The sequence below is a fragment of the Syngnathus typhle genome, linkage group LG16 (assembly GCF_033458585.1).
Source record: "Syngnathus typhle isolate RoL2023-S1 ecotype Sweden linkage group LG16, RoL_Styp_1.0, whole genome shotgun sequence".
NCBI lineage: Eukaryota > Metazoa > Chordata > Actinopteri > Syngnathiformes > Syngnathidae > Syngnathus > Syngnathus typhle.
In genome coordinates, this window is record NC_083753.1 from 8,804,677 (window position 1) to 8,825,732 (window position 21,056).

A 21,056-nucleotide genomic window follows, 5' to 3' on the forward strand; every position below is an offset into this window, starting at 1 on the left:
TCTTGTCTTCTTGAAAATAGGTGTGTATCTTGACAGCTAGTAAACAATTGTCCAAATAAGGTGGAAAATGTTGACCTTCTCTTGCTAACTTACTTCAGCACCACTGAACATTTCATTTCCTGCTGTGTCCCGGAAACCAAATGACCTCTGTTGAAAGTCAAATTGTTACCACCACATTGTGGGAAAAGACAAAAAACACACAAAGTCCAGTTGAGCAGTCAGATGAAACACACATTATTCTTTATTGCACACATTTTTTTCCCTTTTTACTTTTTTTTGGCGGGGGTTGAGCAACAAAAAAGTTTCAATACATGTTTTATTTACCTCTTCAAAATTCTCAGTCTAGTCCCTGTATTGTCAAAACAACACAAAACAAAATCTACTGCACAATTTAAAAAAACAAAACATTTTAGTGCACGATTATACTGATAAGGAACTTACAGTAAATATATACCATAATATTCAATCCTATTTTTAAGGCATAACACTGGTGAAGCATAAAATGAAAATCCAATGGGGCTTATTTTTTTGACAAGTAGTTATTTTTTTGTCATTTTTTGTCGAGTGCGACCAACCTGCCGTTGAACTCACTGAAGGAATGTTTGTTAGCCAGAGACAAGGCAAGATGGACAGATGGGAAACGTTAGTAGGTCAAAAAGACACTCAATGCCCTGAGATGCGTTTTTGTCGCAAAGAGACGGACAGCGGCAGTGGAGGCGGCATGTCATTGGCTGACCATGACATACGCTGGTCCAATCAGAGAGGCACAAAGTTGGAAAAGCAATCCCTTCCTTGTGCGTCAATATTTTGTCATACTCCACAAAAAGGAAAAGGAGATAAAAAGAGACAAAATAAGCACTTCATTTGTCAGGAAAAAAAAGAAACACTTTTGCGATAGTTTAACGATAAGGCAGGAATATTTTGTGCTTTGGGGGACAATTTAGCACTTGAATGTAACGTGTATTGAATTTTGACTGGACTAAAACAACATTCAAGGTCATGGTTCTGCAATGGTTCGAATATTTTGAGTTTTGAATTCACCTTCCATTACAAAAACATCTATGTTAGGTTGATTGAAGGCTCCAAATAATCTAAATAGTGCCTTGCCATTGTCTGGCAACTAATACAGGCTATAAATTGGACGGACTAGCTGTCCTCTTGAGATGAAGGCACTATTTGAGGAAATGTGGCACCGAAAAAAAAAAAAACCATCAGATTTGCGATTATTGCCACTAATCCAGTCTTGACAGGAGTTCTTAATAATTCACTTAATTTCCTGTGAAGATTCTAACGCTGATGTTCGACGCATTTAATCCCTGTGCGTTTATAGAGGACAAACTGAGTGATCAAGTTTTTTTTTTTTGCAAGGATTTAACCCAAAAAGAAAAATGAGGTAACAAAATGCGTAGGCGTCCCTGGCAATGATAATAAGGATTAATAATGAAGTTAATCTTTTCCCGTGTGTGTCGTGACAATGTGTCGGGCGGCGGAGGAGGAAGAATTATAATGCCAGGGATGACGCAGCAGTAGAATGACACGCTGGCAGTTTGAGACAAGAAAATAAAAACACTTCCACTGGACAATAAATATAAGATAGCTGGAATCCTTATTGGGAGTTTAGTAAAAAAAAAAAAAAGAAGGCTGTTTTGATCCCAAAGTACTTCATAAACTCTCCCATAATGCTGGTTTGGTTTTAAGCTACGCTGGATTTTTGTTTACAAACAGTTGGAACATCAATTACAGCTTCAGGAGTTGTTTTTGGACGTAATGGCAGAAATAATTCATTCCCTATTTATGTGTGTATTTTTTTTTTGTCCAAGATACGTATGCGGACACATGGAGTGCAATTGGACTCAAGGACGGTTGAATTTCAAAGATTCGTCTCGATTCAGTGGGATTCGATACGGCTCAATTCGAGAGTTGCACGACTGACCTTATCTAGCATTTATATCGCCAATAAAATACGATTCAATAGGTTTCTTGAAATATTTTTAAGTGGAACGATTCGGTTCAATTTGATGCACTTGGATCTTCCAAAATAAAAAACTATTTTCCGATTCGAATCGTTTTTTGTTACACCCTATGCCTACAAAACTGCCTTCAAAGTCATGTGCGTCCAAATTGATCCTGAAATAGTTTCTTGGAAGCATAATAGGACTCTTTTGATGTCTTTATAGGCATGAGTTCTTATGACTTTTTTTTTCTCCTGGATATGTCGACCAAATCCAGGGAAACTGGATCCAAATAATCCGAGACTACACGACTGACCCTAAGCATTAAGCATAGAGGTATAAACTGTTCTATCAAGAACGCAAATGATGCAAAGCGCTCACTGGACAGCTGCAATGTCGACGTAACAAAACTCCCTTTGAATACTTTCATCTCGACCGTTTGAGATTTTGTGACTTTTATTGCCGGGCGGGAGGCGGAGCTAGTCACCGGCCTGCTACCTCGCAGTATTGCGTGAGACACAGAAGGACAACAAAAAACAAGAGTGGTCTTGAGCGGAGACAGCAGCGGTGTTGCTGGCGAGGGCAAAGGTATGAAGAGTGTCAGCAGATTTCGCCTTTCAGCACAGAGGTGAGCAATGCGTGAGGAGTGAGGGACGCGTATCAACTCGTGCACTTTCCAGTTAGATGGTGCTGGTGTCTTTGTGGGTGAAACCTGTTCTCATGCTAGCTTAGTAGGATTTCCAAAGACAACTCTTGCATTTGAGGAACATCTTTTACATAATAAATTTCAAATTAATAAAATTTTAGATCAAGGCTTTTTTTTGGATGTTATATATTTTTTGTGGGGGGGGGGGGGCAGCATTTCACTACAATCATGTGGATGACTAGATAATATTAGAAAATGGCAGTTTTTTTTTTCTTCTTCAAAGCCAACAGCAAAATACTGAAAAAAAATCTAGGACTGAATTACATTTGAGTTCCATGCAAGTTTAAATTTCTTTGACTCGTTTATCGGTTTTCTGTCAAGTTACATTTTTCCACTTGCATTCTAAATCGCCCGCAAAATAATCACGGGGGCAAAAATATACCCTAACGACAGGGGTCAAAGAATCGTCCAGATCGTAAGGTAACGCGCCATCATTTTGTACAATTTCCTACCAAAAAACCTCATGAGAACACGTTTGTGTGTGCACGTGTTTGTAGCGTCCACGAGTCACCAGTTGTAATTAATTCTGTTAGTCCGTGAACCAGACCGAGTCAATACATTCATGAGACTGGTTAAAAACACAAGACTAAAATATCAGCGCGTTAGTAAAATTCTTACTAAGAATGTTTTATTAAAATAAATGCCAAGAGGTTAATAAGGAGAAAAAAATAACAGCATACACCATGTAAAAACTAAATAGCAAGCATGTAAAATACTTATGACAAGAGAAACTAATAAAAGTAGCTCATGAGTTAAACAAGCTGGGCATGAAAACAAAATATAACACTTCCCGATGTGTAAAAGTGAAAGGGGGGTGAGGAAGGGAGGAGAGTTGGGCGGGGTCATAAAAAAGCACTCAGAAACATGATTAATACACATATAAAATGAGATTAGAAAAATACATTATAAACCTGTAACAATGGCTGTTAATTACATTATTATACATGTATAGTAGGCAGGCCAGAGAGAATACGTTTTGTTTTTGTCCCAACTTTTTCACCACCTGATGATGCACACAATTGCAGCGCGTAACATCGAGAGGGATTTCTCGTAATACTGTCAAATGCTTTACAGCCATCTCCACTTATATTGCATTTCAAATTTTTCAAAGAATAAGAGTAACACTGAAAATAAAACAATTTCATTGACCTTTTCGGCTCGATGAGAAAGCCATGAACAGAATTGGTAAAAATCAATTTAAGCGATCATTTCATATATATATTTTTTTCAAACGTCGCAACGGTGATTATTTATCATCAAATCGCGGTTGTTTAAACAAATGCTGCTAAACTTGAACAAATCATGGATGTATTTTTCTCAGCTCACGATGCATCCGACTGCAGTGCTACTATCGGCGGCGCCGTTTTTTTTCTCCCATAGGAAGTACGGCGCCCGCACAAAACAAAATCAAGGAGCTCAAAGCCTGCTCACACAGCAGAGTAAAGGGCTGTCGAGTAAAAAGAAAAAAAAATGTCAGGAAGACAAAAAAAAACATGGCACATATTTAGCTGAGTCAGCTAATTCGGGTTGCATAGAGTTAACGCGGGCCGCTGATGCCACGCTCCGCTCTGCGCCATCTAGGGTGGGTGCTGGCTTTTTTTTTTTTTTTTTACTTCTCGGAAAAACCGACACCACTCTCGATAAGGCACTTTTTGTTTTTATTTGATTCCTTCCTTTTTATTTTAAATAAAACTCTTTCCAGTCAAGTCCAGGCCAACGGCACTTCCTCGCCAATCTTTTTTTTTATTGTCTTTTTAATCAGATTTTGTATCTGCAAAGTATCAAAAGCTAAAATTGGCAAAAATAGAATTCCTTTTTTCCTCTAGTCCAGCACCCTGTACTGTAAAATTATCAATTGTTTTTTTTGTTCGCTTCTGTGTATGTATTTATCTATGCAATGGCGTTATGTACATTTTATATATATTTATATAGTGTATATATAAGACGTATGTATAAAGCAATTTGAACAGGCAGGCATGGCTTTCACATCCTATTTTTTTTGTTCTTGAGAGAGTTCAACAAAAGAGCTCAGAAGATACGAGAGATGTGACACATTGTGGATGCGCTTGCACGCTGGTGTGACCCGAAATGGCCGACGAAAATTGGCAAAAGGTGGCAGGGACCCTTCATCTAAATGATAATCCAAGGAGTTTTTCCTAGTATTATTTTGCTCCTCTGGAATAAAAAAATAAAATAAAAATATTCAAAATGCTAACTGACTGGCTTTAAAGGCAGGCACCGCAAATTCAAACCTTTCCAAACGTTTTAAAAGATGCATAATGGCAAATATAAAATCATCGGGAAAACCTTTGGCTAAATACGCACACGTAATACTTGTTTTTGTTTTTTTTGTCTTTTTGATCACAGCTCAGCAAACTCAATGAGATCTAGTTTGTTCTAAATACATCAGGCACTGTAACGTGGATGTAGTGTGGATGATAAACACCCGACTTTCAATATAGTAGAAAACAAAAAATTTTTAAAAAGATAAAAGCACACACACACACACATACGTAAAACCCTTCGTCCCAAGTTAGGCCCATCCCTGGCCTTAGCTTTAGCAGCCTGCGTCTTTCTTTAGTTTAGTAAAATAAAATAATAAAGTGTGAACAGAAGAAAAAAAAGACACATAAATTGTAACCCCAAAAAAAGGCAAAGAAAAAAAATGAACGAAAGAAAAGCCCATTGTTTGCAATCGTTACAGCCATGCGGTTTTCAAACAAATCAAGTCAGAAAAAGCTTCTTCTTTTTTTTGTTGGGCTGGGCGAGGGTAAAAGGGCAGCACACCCAGAATGTGTCATGATTACAAATCGTAATGACAATTTCAACAAAGTTAAGGTGAGTGTTGACATTCTCTTTCCTTCTGTTTCTTTTTCTTTTTGGGGTGGGTGGCCATTTTGTTTTCTTTTGAGGCGCATTGCCATCTAAAATGGTTGTGACAAAATATTGGGGTGGGGAGGGGCAATGAGGGGGGCGGGTGGGTTCTCTGGTTGGCATCTTATTGCTATTTAACATCAGTGCACATGAATGATTAACACCACAAACATCCCACCCGCGGCGTGTGACTGGTGAAGAAAAAGAAAGAGAAAGAATGGGAACGGAACTCAATGAACAGAAGAAAAATGAGTAGTACACAACTTCATGTTGGTGTGAAGTTTTTTTTTTTTGTCGGCGTGTTAGGGTTGGCGCCTCCCTTCTCTTTCTTTCTCTCTCTTTAGCCACTGGGAGAGAGAGGCTAGCAAAAGGCAAATTACCAGTTAACTGATCAGCAGGCAGGCTGGGGGGCGGCTCGTCATTGGGTGAAGGTTCAGAGGTCAGAAGGTTCATGTTAGTTGCCGGTGGCGGCTATAGGTGGTTAGGAACAAAAAAATAACAAACAGAAAAAACAAAGATAGAAGGGTATTAGTGTCAGCAGGAAGAGACTGGAATGACATCATCAATAAAAATGAATGCAATTTCTCTGATGTGTGGAACCCCCCCACCCCCACCCAGCGCCACCCATGAAAGGGGCGACCAATGCCCCACAAAACATAGAAGCAAAAGAGATGGACAGACAAACAGAAAATAAACGAGTGTATGAGGCCATGTCCACACGCAAACGGCAAAATTCTCATGTGTCATTTCCGACGTCACGATGAATGAAACGACAACGTATCGGCCGGTCAGGTGTTCACTTTGACCGATGGAAATGCTGAGGGGAATTTTAATACACAGCAATAAAGCGCTTCACGTAACACAGCAAGCAGACACCAGCTACCGTTAGCATCAAGCGTTGCTGTTATGAGTGAGGCTAGCTTGCCTTGGCTAACTAGCTAAACGGAGAGAAGAGACTTACTGCTGCCCACAATAAAGGGCCACTGTAAAATGTGCGGTTTTATTCTTTTGGGTGAGGTGGAAGGGAGTGGGGTGGTGGTTGAGCACACTTCCTTCCGAAGTACGCATGTGAACATGGCCCCAGTGTTTTTTTTCTGTGATTAGTGCAATATAAGCTAATGTTATAAGACTAGTGTTAAAAGTGCAATAAAAGCCAATCAACCTTTTTCCGATTTGATCTTTTCCTCTTTATTTAGCAGTATACTTTTATATAATATAAATATACACAAGAACCATAAATACATTTTGATATAAAAATTGTTCCTATATAAAATGACAGTACCTCGTGTACAGGTGAAATATTAACGCTATATCTCGCGGTACACTAGAGGGAATGCAAGCGACCTAAAGCTATAGGGCGTCGATGTGACTTTCGTAGAAAAATAAATCCCCTCCTCCCCCCCCCCAAAAAATGGCTACGTTGCTCTCGGGAGCGCAGTGAGGAATTATTTCCTTTGCTCCTTGTGAGGCCAGGAGATGCATTTTAGGTGCCAATCTCCCACTTTGAGGAATGTCTCGTATCATTGCCTGCTAAAGTACAACCTGTACTGGCTTCACAGCTGCATGAACCAAAAAGCTGCTAAGATCACTTTTTGCCTGAGCTTTGGAATATACACAGTGTACAAATCCTTTAGTAAAAGGCTCATTTGCAATCGGAAGGCATTTTTAAAAGGGGTTGAAAGCATTTCCTCATATAAGACTAACTCATTTTTGTTTTGGTTAGCAACCAAGACTTGAAATAAAATGTGTGTGAAGTTTTGCACAGGGCACGTAGGCGATAGTCGTCCTGAGATGGTGAAAAAGAAGGCATCTACTGTATAAAGGGTAAGGCGCTCATTAGGCCAATATGATATAACATATGTCCATCAATAAATAATGGCACTCAGTGTAAACCACAAACTCAAGGGTTTTTGGTAGGTCCCCCTATTTAGAGGGAGGTGTTTATTTTTGTCACTATTTGAGGAAATGCCCAATTTAGCCCTTTTCAAAAATGTCTTCTGCAAATAAGTTCTTTCGAAGTTAAGGACTGAATGTAAACAAAATGTGCACGCCACAATGCACCATTTAGCTGGTGCGCGGACATATACGGGGTTCGGCGTGGGGCGAGGGGAGGAAACACAAACACATACAATAATACAGACAACACAATAGAGATTCCCATCTAAGGCATCATCATCATCATCATCATCATCATCACTGAAATGCATCAATTGATAGCAAGAGTGTAGCTAAGAGACTAAACTGACCTCTGTCAGCGGTCACAATCCTTTGGTAAGGATGGACCCGCGTGTCATGCCGTCTCACTTTAGTAGCCATTGCACCTAGATTGTAACAGGTCCACAAGGTTAGAAACCATTCACGTTCAACATTCACATTATTCTTTGAACCGTTAGCATAACGCTGGGATAGTACAAGACAATACGACAAACCGGATAACAACACATATGCACGTCACATAGCTTCCATAGAAAAGAATACAGTAGAACAAAAGTAATGCACGTATTTTGGGATCGCTTTCAAATATTAAGTCGTTAAATTCCGCAGTGCTCAGAGTTCTCGGATGGGGCGGCAAAAAAAAAAAAAAGGGGGGGTAATGGCTGCCGGGTTGTCTGGGGAACATAATGCGGGTTTTTTTTCCCCGTAGGGGTCCTGATAGCGGATTTGGAGAAATTTGTCTCCTTATTTTTAGAGGTGGGGAAATCCAATCCAGCTCTGACAGGAATTGAATAGCGCAAGACGCCACGTGCCGCATGCCTCTTATTCATCCCAACATTGTCATTTTCCAATCAACCCAATGTGAAGGACTGAAGGACCCAAGCTTACATTTTTTTGGCCCAAAAACCAGGCTAAACTTTATATCCCCACCATTTTGATTTTGTTACATCATAAATTAGCATGTGCAGGGATTAAAACACATGCAAAATGCATGTAAAGAAATTCAGTGTGGCGGGTCTTGGCAAAACATCTTTGCAGCCACCTACACGTGTCTGAAGCGCCAAATGGCCCAACATTTCCCTGCTGTCCAACGGCGGCGAGATAGAGTAGTGGCTGGCGTGCGGCAACGTGTGAGAAAGGTGCGTGCGCCTTCCGCAACGGCCCCCCCACCCGTGTTGCTGAAGGCACCGATCGATTGAGCGAGTAAATAAAATGCACTAAGTCGCTGTAACCCTGCGAGTCAAAGAGAAAGATGCTGCACACGAGTCCCAGAGGCAGGCGCAACATGCAAAGGTTAGCGCTCCACACATCATAAGTGTGTCAAATTAAAGCGAGGGGTGTGGGGGGGGGGGGGGTGTCCTTGATTTGTTTTTGTTGTTGTTGACATTTGCCGTCACTGTTATTAAACGGCTGCGCGTGACTTGTCTCTTTGGTCACGCGCGTCATACGAGGAGGGGCTTCGTAGCGGACCGGACTACCGGTACCGAACGGAGGGGAAGCTCAGGTATTAGCACAAAGCTCAGGTTCACGGGGGGTGAAGCCGAAACAACAAAGGGAGGCCAAGGCGAAGAAGAAAATAAAGGACGACTGGAGGAATTTAATGAACATCCCCAGTGGGAGTGACAGAGGGACTATCTGCAGGCATCAAGGCCTACCAGCAGCACGGAAAAATCATTTCAGAAGCTGCAGAAATCCAAAGGGATCTCCTGCCAGACTGAATCTGCCTCCAGGCCAGTGCATGAAAGGGTTAGAGAGCGGGCTGTGTGTACGCGAGCTTGTTTCTGTCGGGCTGCCTCGTTTCAGACTTTGCCGAGTCCGCCTGCGTAAACCGTGCCGTACCTGGAAGCGCGGAGCGAAACTTAACTGTAAAGTAACCTTCTCGTCAAGAGGCTAGTCACCCCCCCCCCCCCCCCCTTTTGACCTTTCATCAAAATGTCCACATGAGCTACAACAGCTTCACCACCTTGGTTCCTCAGGTGGACACGACGTATTTACCTTTCAAAAAGTCTTGACCGTGGCTCACGGAGGATGTGTCCAGCACCCCGACAGCGGGGTAAAACAAGCCACCCTCCTGGCCGGGGAGGCTAAAGTGGGCCGTCGTGCCCGCCGCGCTCACGCTCCCCCAGGCCCGCTTACCTAGAACCCCGCTGTGCTCGATGGGGTACTCCAGCAGGGAGGTGGGCGCCAGGGCGTAGGGGTAATCGTAAGGTGTGGTGTAGATGAGCCCGCCGTCCGGCGTGGGCGGCACCAGCGTCGGGGTGCCGTTGGACAGCATGGCGGCCATTTGAGGGGGCCGGATGAGGTTCATGAGGGGGGCCCCGGCCGGAGCCGGGGGCCGGAGAGCCTGGGGCGGCAACACCTGACCCGCGGGTGCCGCTATGAGCCGGGGTCCCTGAGCGGCGGCCGCCGCCGCTGCAAGAGAGAACGCAAAGGTGGCTGCCATAAGCGAAGAGAGCGAAGGACAGAAGAGGAAAGAAGACAAGAGAGGACAGACAAGAGGACAAGCCAAGTGGCGTCGACGGTTATCACAGATGAATAGTGAAGGGTGAAAATATAAAAAGAGGAAAAGAAGAGAGTTGGCAGGGAGAGAGAGAGAGAGAGGGAGGGGGGGGCAAAAGGTCAAATTAGTCCATGCAATGATCATGGTGGTGGACCACAAAGCAAAATAAAATAACCCCTCACACCAAATGCAAAGCATACAGAATCACCTGGCCAGCAGCTCAAACATTTACAGAAAAACGCATGAAGAGTGACGTGAACATCACGCACACACACACACATTCGCGCACACACACACATACATACACACACACCCCCAAACTGAACTGGCAACTTAGCAGAGGTGATCATGATTATTACATACACATTTATTTTTAAAAGGACTTTCATAATAAATAGCTACTTGCAATTTCTCAACATAAATCAGCTTACAATTTTAGCATTTATTTCTGCAACAAACATGGAGAAAACGCATATACCGTATTTTTCGGACTATAAGGAGCACTTTCTCAAAAATCAACAATGCGTCTTATAATCCAGTGCGCCTTATAGTCTAAAAAAAAAGCGGTAATTATCTTCACAAGTGACACAAGCTGAAAGCACATTTTGGGTTATTAGCATGGTTATTTGATTGACTGATGCCTCTTGAGTGAGCGGATGCGTGAACGACATGGCCACATGCAGAGCTTGAGCAAAGTGAGCTCCAGCGGCAGGCACGCTGCAAACTTAAGGAGCAAGTGAGACACCGAGCGATCACGGATGAAGAAATAAAAAAGATGAATGGAGAAAGGACGGATGGAGGGGAAGGACAAAATGGAGGTCCTCCAGCTAATCGTGATGGAGTGGGTCAACAAATTATTTGGTCAGCTTGAGAGAGGTGTGCACACAAGCCATCTGATTAAACACCGATTTCGTGGCTGCTAATTAATAAGTCGTCAAATGAGTAAACGGTCTTAATTGAATGTGTCGCACGCAGGTAAAAATGTGCGTCCTGCCGAATGTCCATTAGTGGTGTTAATGGTAGTTCACTTACGCGCTTTGATGTTGCTGTCTCGGTATGTGCCGTTGAGAATGGCCAACTCCATCAGCTGGACCTTCTTCAAATTGTCTTCGCCCTCCGCCTGTGGAAAAAGGCATATTTTATTTATTTAGAAAAATACATATATGTGGAATTAACTGAAGGAACCATACAGGTAAAGCAAAGCATTCACCATGGCAACCATTTCACCAAAATGTTCGTGTGGGCGATGTTAAAAACAAAAAACGGTCAGCAGTTCTCAAGAATAGTTTGGGCAAACAGATGAAGACGAGCTTAATGTAGTACGATTGCATATTCATAAAGCACATCAGAAGGATAATTAGCGTCATTTTCCTGCCTCCCGTGTGCGCGATAACCAGCCTGGCGAACGTCAATTAATTTTGGGATAAATAAATACAAAAGCGCCAACCGTTTTCATTAAAATTAAGGGACCCAAATTATCCACGCAAACTAATTAAGATAACGCTCCTTCCTCCCCCAAACACCCTTCCCCCCAATTTCCTCCGTCAAGCCGGCGAGCACTCAACAACACTGTTGACACACAACTCTCTGCCAGGTAGTACGTCTTCATTGGAACACGGGTCAGGGTAAATTACCCGTCAAAATGGAGGCCGCGTCGGCGCTTAGCTGACCCCGGCTCGATGTATCGACCCGTTGCGACTTTATGAACAAACACATCGTTGTGAAAACTTTTTTTTTTCTCAGTCGGACAAAAAGAACAAAAAGTGAAGAGGTGACTTATGAGCATGTAAACGCGTCACGCGTCGTCACTGATGTTAAAAGGAGAAGCATGAGACAAGCGGGTGGACTTAATTCTCGGACTTGCAAACACTTTGGCAACAGTCTGCTGCTCTATTGAGGCGCTGATAAGGAATAAAAGGAGGAGGAGGGTGAAGAGCTAAGCCTTCCCCTGAGATTCCTCTCGAATGCGACAACAGTGAATGTACGCAAGGTTAAAGAGCAGAAAAAGTGACAGGTTAGTCTCTCTTGGCTAAATATAAGGCTGTGAGAAGTCACACTTTTGTGTTTAGTGGAGCAACACTTCCAATTAAAAAGACAAGGAAGTTCTCGATAGGGCCGACGCCTCGCTCGTTCCCCCGAGGGGGCTGCAACTAAAACCCTTCGGTTGGAAGACGAAGCTAAAGACGACGGACGGGATAGGAGCGCGAATGCTATTAGCGGCGACGCGGCGTAAATCACTTGAATTGAATTATGATCGAACGCGTCACAAAGTTGAGGGTGTCGGTTTCAATGTGAATGGCAAAAGAAAAATGGCACCCGGGCAACTGATAATAATATTATAATAATAATGATAGTAATAATAATGATAAATGATAATTATAATAAAAGATTTCCCTCCATTGCAAAAATAAAAATAATATATGTTGGGTTGTGGTGAATCCAACGGTCATGAAATGGGGATCCTTTATCGAGAGTTAATCACGCTAAGCAGGCATGTCCAATTGATGTTAGGCATGGTCATAATGCTGACTAGGTTCGCTTGTTATCAGCAACCCCGCCTCCCCTTCGAGGCCCGACCGAGAGTTGCTGTTCGACATGCGTTGTTGACAATAATAACAACCACAGAGCAGTAATTGAACAAGCGTCAGGTCATCGGCTACCAAAGTAAAATCCTCAACAAAGAGCGGCGAGCACCACCAAAAATCATTACCAATTACTTTTTGCAACCCTTGAAATGCGCATATTAATTAACAAGGCCAAACAACACCTGAAAGACTGCAAAGTAGACAACGTTTAATTAAAATTCATTACCTTTGTACACGAGTAAAGCACAAATTAAGGCGCCTGCTTTTATGTCTCTCTCGTGTTTCGGTGAGCTCAGCGGCAGGTTGCGGCTTGAATCGACGCACGGCGGGATTTGAATACTCGAACCGCTCGCGTTGTAATGGATTTGTGGCGGGTTAAACGGGGACAATTTTCTCCGCTTTGCCTAGGTGACTCTTGACACTGAAGAATATTTTTTCCTAGCCAAGCTACTTTGACCGCTGCAACAGTTTGACTTTTTTTCCCAGATGTCTTTTTAACGTTATTCCAGAGCTCAGTGAGTACACCTGCCAGCAGCGCAAGTGTTGGGAGTTTGCTCGAGATAGAAAAGATGACAGCTCGGCAATGTCTGCAGACGCCATGTGGGGCCCGGGATAATACGGAGCGGGAGCGAAGTCGGATCGTTTAAAATCATGTAGTGCTGCGAACGCTTTCCGACCGCAGAGGCCGCTTGGATCAATGTTTGATGAACGCCATCAGGGAGCACAGTTTAACACTTTAATCTTCCCACAATTAAGAGGCTCCTCCTCAACAGCTGTAAAACATTCACGCTAAAAGGAGAGCTCAGTCTGTAACGATGTGCGAGCGGGGATCCCCCCCCAGAGAGTAGCCGGAACTAGCGAGACTAGCCAGATTAGAAGAGGAAGTTATCTATTCGGATTCCTAACCTGCACACATGTATGGATGTACAAGCAACATTCACCCGTCTCTCTCCTGTCCATCAGTGATGGGAGGGGGGGAGGGGGGGATGCCACTCAATAAACCGGCTCTATCCACGAGAATCAGATTCAATCAATGAGGCCTATTTGTGCGATCAGCAGAGCGGTAAAAGCTATCAGGGAGGATAGCAAGACACGGGGAGGGAGAGGAAGAAGAGGAGCGGAGTGAAGGTAGACAGCAGTGTGATGAGATAAAGTAGGTTAGCCATGTCCCACTGCCTTCCTGACAACCTTGCAATGAGGTCACCACGTGCATGCTAAATTGTGAATGCTTCGAGACACCGGGAGCTTGAGTGAATGCGTAAAAACTAATTATTGTCGTGTTGCGGTGACAATGGTGTCTCACGTGTGATGGCACCAGAAGCAACACTAATCTTTTTAATAATGACTTGTTAAATTAAAGTATACAATTCACCCCCCAAAAAGTATTGGCGAACAATTGGTGATAAGTAGCGACCTTGATCGAAGCCAGACAAAAAACGTCCGACTTATCTGTAACAGCCCGACATACCTTCCCAAATAAAATCAAACTTGAAATCACAAAATGCAACAGATGGGTTATCTGTCTATTTAAAAAAAAACAAAACAAAGACCGGCACTCTAAAACGCTCGAGAGCAAGGATGCAAGGAAGGGGTATATCCTCAGCTGCTCTATTTGCCGACACAGCTCGGAGAAATTAAATAACGGGTCGGCAGGAAAAACCGTGAGAAAGTATAAATGATGGAGGAGACAATGCAGGAGGAGAGGGATGATACCCAGAGAGAGTACGAGACAACGCGGCGAAAACCAATTTGTCTCCTCCCCGGTGGGCCCACACCGGTGACGTCTCGCTTTCCATCACTGGCCTCGCTGCCAGTCACTGCCAATGCGCACGCACTTGACCGCATGCACATAATCTTGGACCTGAGCAAGGACAGGGGTCAGCCTCCCCGAACCGGCGCAATTACCTCCGAGGTAAACACAGTATGCCCCCCGGGATAGATTGTGAGGTGGAATGTGGGAATGGACGGGGAGGGGCCACCCTACGGGGAGGGAGGAGTGGATGACTTCATGTGTCGCCGAAAGGGTGGAAGCGGTAGCGGCGGCAGCTGTTTTTACTCCCGTCGCGTGCCAAGATGACTAATCAACAATTCCACACTCGACAGGAAAAGTGGCGCGCTAAAGGGGGGGAGGAAGGAAGAAAATGAGCACTTGTAATGAGCCTCAAAACATTTCAACACCAAAGTAAACAAAACGACGGAGCTAATCAATTTGAGGCGACCGAAGCAAACTGTTTCGGGGCAGACACAAAAACTGGAAGTGTTGTTTTTTTTTTTTTTATAAAACTTGCACGGAAACCAAAGTACAAAAAAATGAACGTCAACGAGGCTGTATTATGTAATCAAGGCCTCGGTTTATGATGGCCTTGATGGAACCTGAATTTCCTTTTGTTCCGATTGAAAATATCAAAGTCTTGTAAAAGCTCAACTTCCTTTTTCCAACACTGCGTGAAAAACGTTAATTGATAGCGTCTGTTCCTGTAACCAACAACCTATTTCAGACAACACGCAAAATTCTTCATTGTGTTAAAACTAAACGTTTGACTCTTATTAGCTCGCATTTAACCAATCACACCCACAGATAAATGGCTACAAGCAGCTGGGGGGGATTAACGTCTTGTTCAAGGACATTTCAACACACAGATTAACAAACATGCGTTATCGGATGTAGCTGACGTGTTCCCATCATACTTAACATGACAAGATTCAGCGGGAGAACATGGCTGGAAGGCCGACAGAATTATTCGTTTCCCAAATGTCGCGATCTCTGGCAAATCTCGGTCGTGACTCGATGCAAAGCTTCTCGATTTCCCCTTCACACCTTTAGCTCACTGGCGCAGTCTGAGACAGCTCCGTTAGCCACGGGCTCCATTAGTCATGCTAAACCGCCAACACCCTTGCTCATTAGCATAGACGCAAACTTGACTCAAGTCAGATTATTACAAACACTTTGCAGCTGCTCCTCCCCATTACAGTCAATCAAACGGCTTAGTGAAGTACAGTCGAAATTTCCGAGTTAGCGTTCGTGCTAACACTTCATTTTCTGCTACATAAAAGATTCTTTTAGCATAGGGCTAAAAATTCCGAGTGATGTTGTTTATTCTCAAAGCGGGCTGGCATTTCATGTAACATAACAGCATTAAGAGAGGATTAAAGTCCACATGAATAACCTTGAAAAAATATAGAGAGAGATTTACCAGCACGATTATTCCAGCTTGTGGAACTGCATGGGTTTTTGACAGATAATATAGCGGACTAAGATGATGCGCTTGTAAACTGTGTTGTACAAGCCGAAAAGCAAGCAGCTGTCCCTTGTCTCTTGTTCCCGGTTGACCCCTTCCAGCCCTTCTGCCAAATTTGTACCCTCGTGAGCTCCCTGATTCTTTCCCTCCTCTCCATTCGCATTTATCCCCGATTCGACCGGGCTGCCAGCCGGTGTATTGTTCTGTCACTCGCGATCCTTTAATGCCCTCCAATCGAGCGGCGAATATCTTGAGGGGATTTGGCTAGGGATGATTTGGCGGGGAGCTTTAAATACTGGCAGAGGATTTGCATCAGATTCCGAGATCCTGACTCAGAGATGATCACCGCAGCTTTAGCAAAGGACAAAAATGAAAAGTACCTCTGGCGAGAAGCGGGACTCTAATAGGGAACCTTGCTAGTCCTCTACTGTCAATTCCAGAAATGAAGTCTTGACTACAAATTTAAGTGGTGCCTTTGATTAAACACTTATCAAATAACGGGACAATTTTACATTTTTCTGAGGCCATCGTTGTTGAGGTTAACAAACATGGAGAAGAATGGGGTTTAGAAACTTAAGGAGCTAGCAGGTGCTAGCAGGATCTGAATTCTATCAGCAGACTTTAGGTCATCCGGAGCTAAGCTCCCAGCAATCCCATTTCCTTGCGTGAACACTGGTAAACATGGTTACTGGGGATACAGAGATCAAAGTATGCTTGCATGTGTGTGTTTAGACATTGCAGATGTTGAAGCTTGGCCTTCCTAAAACAAGCAACCCTGGAAGGACATCTGCTGCCGTGTCTTTCGTGATGCGTGGTTTTAATTGAGACGATGGAGCGATGAACAATGGAGCCACGGGCTTTTAGATTTATGCACACTCAGCATTTTGGTGACTGTCTGTAAAAGGGATTAGGAGGACTTTCAAAGTGAAGCAGAGATTGGCCTAGAGCTCACAGGGTTTTCTCTCATGACCAAAGGAGGACCAAGCCAGATTAAAACAGCCAAGTCTTGTTACCAGCTTCTTCAAACTGACTATTGCATTGGGCCACTTGAGGAGCCATCTGAAGGACAACCAGGCCAGGTGGATTAAGAACTTTATTTTTTTTTAAAAAAACAATGATGGAAGGCACCTTTGTGGTTGGGGGTTAGGAGACCGAGTGGGTGTGTGAAGAGAAATTGACAGGACAGTGCTGCCGGCGAAGGTAATTTAGCCACCGGTGCTCAGGACTTGTGTACAGAGAGCACGTGTTCACTTGAGGGAATGGTAGCAGGCTTGAAAATTTGAGTGAACGAAATGGAAAAAGAACCACGACTAATTCCCAGGCAGACATGATGGGAAAGATCAATTTACTACCCGATGAAAGTTGAAGGGAAAACAAAGAGCGAGATGCACATACGAGAAAGCAGAGAGAGGCTAAAAGTACTCCAATTTCGTGGACGGGGTTATCTCCGCAGGGGTGCTGGTTCTTAAGGGCGGGAGCCACCTGTCTGCCTCTTAGGAGGCCATTAAAATTCGATACAAGCGGGGATGGGCAGATGGAGAGTGTGGTGGGTGGAAATAGCAGGAAGATTCCTTCAGCCGACCAGATCAAGTCCCTCCTGTTGGATGTGGGTTGGCAACGACGGTATTGGCGTACATGCAACTTATCCAAACATGTTTATAGTTAGTATTTGTTACCTTTATTAAAGGCTGGCTAAGTACTAACCAAAAATTATCGGATTACTGGCAAACTAACTGTCAACATTGTGGAAGCTGCAGTTGAAGGTCCTCAGACTGATACAGTTGGAAGATCCAAAATCTGGGAGAAAAAAATATGCCGTGTGCAGTGTGATAAGAGAAGCGGAATAAAAACTTATTGTGACACAGAGACTATGGTCTCTTTTCTCTGTTTTAGTTTTATTACACAGTGGTTAACTTAAGGCTTTAAAATAGTGACAGCTTGAGCCTGGAACAAATTCTCACATTTCCTAAGGGAACATTTGTTGTGAGCGACAAGCACTTGGAGCTTCCATTTCTGGCCAGTCTTGTGGTGTCTGCACTTCGCTCTATTGCTCGCCTCGTACATACGTACGACCTCAAATATGAAAGCTGGATAAATGAGCCACGTCGTGCCGGTAAAACCATTACACACATGGTGACTACGCCTTGGTAAGCACTGAAGGAGGAACACTGCATCTTGTGGAGAGGTCGAGCAGTCGAGGAGGCAAATTAAAAGCGTGATTAACACGCACGCGTACACACACGTGTACTGTGCTGCAACGTAATGTAATGCGCCAGGTTCGTTTCTATCGAGGGAGGTGCAAATCACCTTAGGTTAATATGATCTGGCGCAACTCTTTTATTAGCCTGATGAAGGTAATAGTAGTCTGGAGGGAAGTACGATGCCAAGTAGGCAGAAAAGACCAACCCACAATGACTCAAGTTCTTTGTATTCATTAAAGAGGGATATTAAAAGGGAATGGAATATGTTCTATATTACTGTAATGAAAAACGGGAAACACAAAAAGTTGCCGGTGTAGTTAAGCCTCCTTGTTAAGGCTAAACCAGAGGATCATTCTGAACATGAATTGTTTACATTTGGGCAGCATGGTGGGTTAGCGGTTAGCACTTCTGGCTGTGCGAATAAGCTCCGCCTCCACCATGACCGTAGTGGAGATAAGTACTATAGAAATGGATTGGGGCGGGGGGATATTAACTGTTGGTTAAAAGTTAGCTGTACGAAGTCCATTTTAAGACACGGGAATGCACATGCCCGTCAGCCATCTTTGATTTGATTGATATAGTTAACAATGCTTTGCTATTGGATTTGATTCATTCCATTTGAAGAAACATACCGGCAAATGTGTATATATATATATATATATATATAGCCTAGCCTAACTTTCATTAAATTGCATCCTGTTGAGCGGGAAAACCTTTTCCGAGGATTTCCCATCATTTATCATCGAGGAAGCCTAGCTGTTGACGGGAGATCGATTACATCGCAGTGTACGAAATAGCCTCTTCTAATTGAGGTGGGGATAAGCAAAAGCTAAAGCTTGAATGTTTTTCGCCTCCTTCAAATGGATAATGCTCAAATATCATACATGAGGTATATTGAGAGTAAATAAAGGGAAATGACAGTGATGGCTTGGACCTAAGAAAGTAAACCTCATTAACTGGAGAGCTACACATGGCTGGATACGCCCAGATGGTGTTCCCTACTCATTTGTCATACACGGCTGACAGAGGAGGAGGAGGAGGAGAAGAAGATGATTTGAAAGCGAATAAAGACAAAACTCGTGATTAGCGAAGAGGAATATTCAGTACGGACTTCATTCACCCCGCATTATTTACTTCTCGACACCGTGTCTGCGATGCGAGGAATTCTGTAAAAAGTACGACTGAAGCAAACGCACTTTTATGCCATAAACCGAGACGATCCCGTGAATTGAAACACGTGAAATTCTAAACGAGGCTTATTTATCTTCATGGCGTAACAATTTAATCTGTCAGGGAGCAAAATGTGCCGCGCTGTGAAATTGTCTCCAGGGCAACATGTTTATATTTACATTTGGGGATTTATTCTCTGTTCCTTTACAAAGCGAATGATATGCTTTATTCGTCGTGTCGACATTAGACGTGAACATAATGCAAGTGCCCAATGGTGCACAATTATTATTTCCATATATTAAAAAAAAACCTTTTATTTTCCCTGAAAAATAATACATTTAGAGATGCAAGGTCGATTTTAGTGAGCTACTCGCAACACAATTAAGAGGAAAGTGCCAGATATTCAAGTTTTAATATCCTTTCAGCTTGTGAAGTCTGAACATGATTAAAGTCTGAAAATGCAAACTCCACACAGGAAGGCCAGAGGGGAATTCGCAAAATCACAACTGTGAGTGCACTGGCTCACCATTTTGCCTCGAGCTACCATTAGATCAAATTTAGGCGTAAGGTAGTGCCTCACTCTAGACTTGGACTGTTGTTTTATACAAGCGTGTGAGTGGAGGTTACCCAAAGTGCAGTGTGCCTCAACGAAAGACTCAAGTGTTGAGCTCGGCAATTTTGTCTAGGGTGTGTGTTTACGTGTGTGTGCGCATGTATGTGGATGCAGGTTGAGGGTGTAGCACAGGCAGGATCAACAGAGGAAATCCACACTTGAAAGAGAAGCCCTATCAAGCTCTCCCGGGCATCTCCCGACTGCCCTCCTCTGTCTCTCTCATCTCGCAGACGTTATCTTGACACCAGGTTTATGCGGGGAGGGACGTTCTAAAGTTCACGGGACCGAGGGCGCTAAAGACCACGACCGAGGGCAAGGGTGAGGAAGCACTAACATGGAACAACAGAATTTTATTTTATACCTGTAGCTATCACAGGTGTTTGGATTCACATTTTCATCCTGTCGATTAAAAATAAAATGAATGGATAAATAAATGTAATAATTGACTTTGCATTACTAAATAAAATGGGAATGTGAGGTGAATCTATTTTTATGTCAAAATGGAGTCGCCATCCACACGTTCTACAGTTATTATATCTGTAACCTTTAGTGTGTATGGCTTTTGTAGATGATGTTGCCAAGCGCGAAAGTGGCCATAAATTAACTTACCTGTTAATACGATACTAGCAATTATTGAACGTGCTAACAACGATACATAACCGATGGTAGGCGTGCTGTCAGCGGAAATATTACACTTTATTTTTCTTGTGAAGTGTGAAATGATGCCAAACAGCCTTTTTTTTTTTTTTTTTTAAACACACACTTGCCTCCTGGCTGATCAGTTTACATTGGGAGTTTAAAAAATGACAACTCCAATGGCTAATGTCCCTTCTTTCCTCCTTGGGTGCAATGTTAACACCTCTTTAAAGGGTACACAAGGATTGACATTTCTTTGAGATTCTATCTTAATTTATGGCTGAAGTAGCAATTTTTGTACAAAGGGAAAACAGGAGGCTAATGTAATTTTTGCTGTTCCCTAAAGCCTGTTCACTGAAAGGGAATAAAAGCACGACCTCATTTTGTTTCCTGTGTGATTTTTTTTCCTAAAGGGGAATTTTTACAGCGGCAGATGTGAGGAAGATGCCCTTCATTAGTACAATGCCCATGCACCAAAAGCCGCGATTCAATTCAGTTCGGCGGAAAAAGGGCCGTTGCTGCCAGCCAGCAGTGCGGACCACCCATCCACCCACTCGTGATGCGTGTCAACTGACACGACAAAAATGTGCTAACCCCCCCGGGGGAGTTCTAGCGGATATAAAACACACCGCGCGAACATACAGG

At 43.3% G+C, this 21,056-nt stretch overlaps 1 protein-coding gene across 6 annotated transcripts in view; it reads right to left on the bottom strand.

Moving 5' to 3' along the window:
* Positions 1-210: 210 nt before the first annotated feature.
* The window catches only part of qkia (QKI, KH domain containing, RNA binding a), a 47,713-nt gene continuing 26,867 nt past the window's right edge, over positions 211-21,056 (bottom strand). The window contains exons 5-8 of one of the 6 annotated variants that reach the window (XM_061302127.1): positions 11,000-11,087; positions 9,463-9,903; positions 7,779-7,853; positions 211-6,003 (exon numbers count right to left, since the gene is read on the bottom strand). In XM_061302127.1, the coding sequence (XP_061158111.1) occupies positions 5,987-6,003; positions 7,779-7,853; positions 9,463-9,903; positions 11,000-11,087 (621 nt within the window). In that variant the 3' untranslated portion in view covers positions 211-5,986. Of the gene's footprint in view, positions 6,004-6,027; positions 7,854-9,462; positions 9,904-10,999; positions 11,088-21,056 lie in introns of those variants that run through there. The other 5 variants (XM_061302130.1, XM_061302129.1, XM_061302126.1 and 2 more) reach the window with 5 other exon arrangements.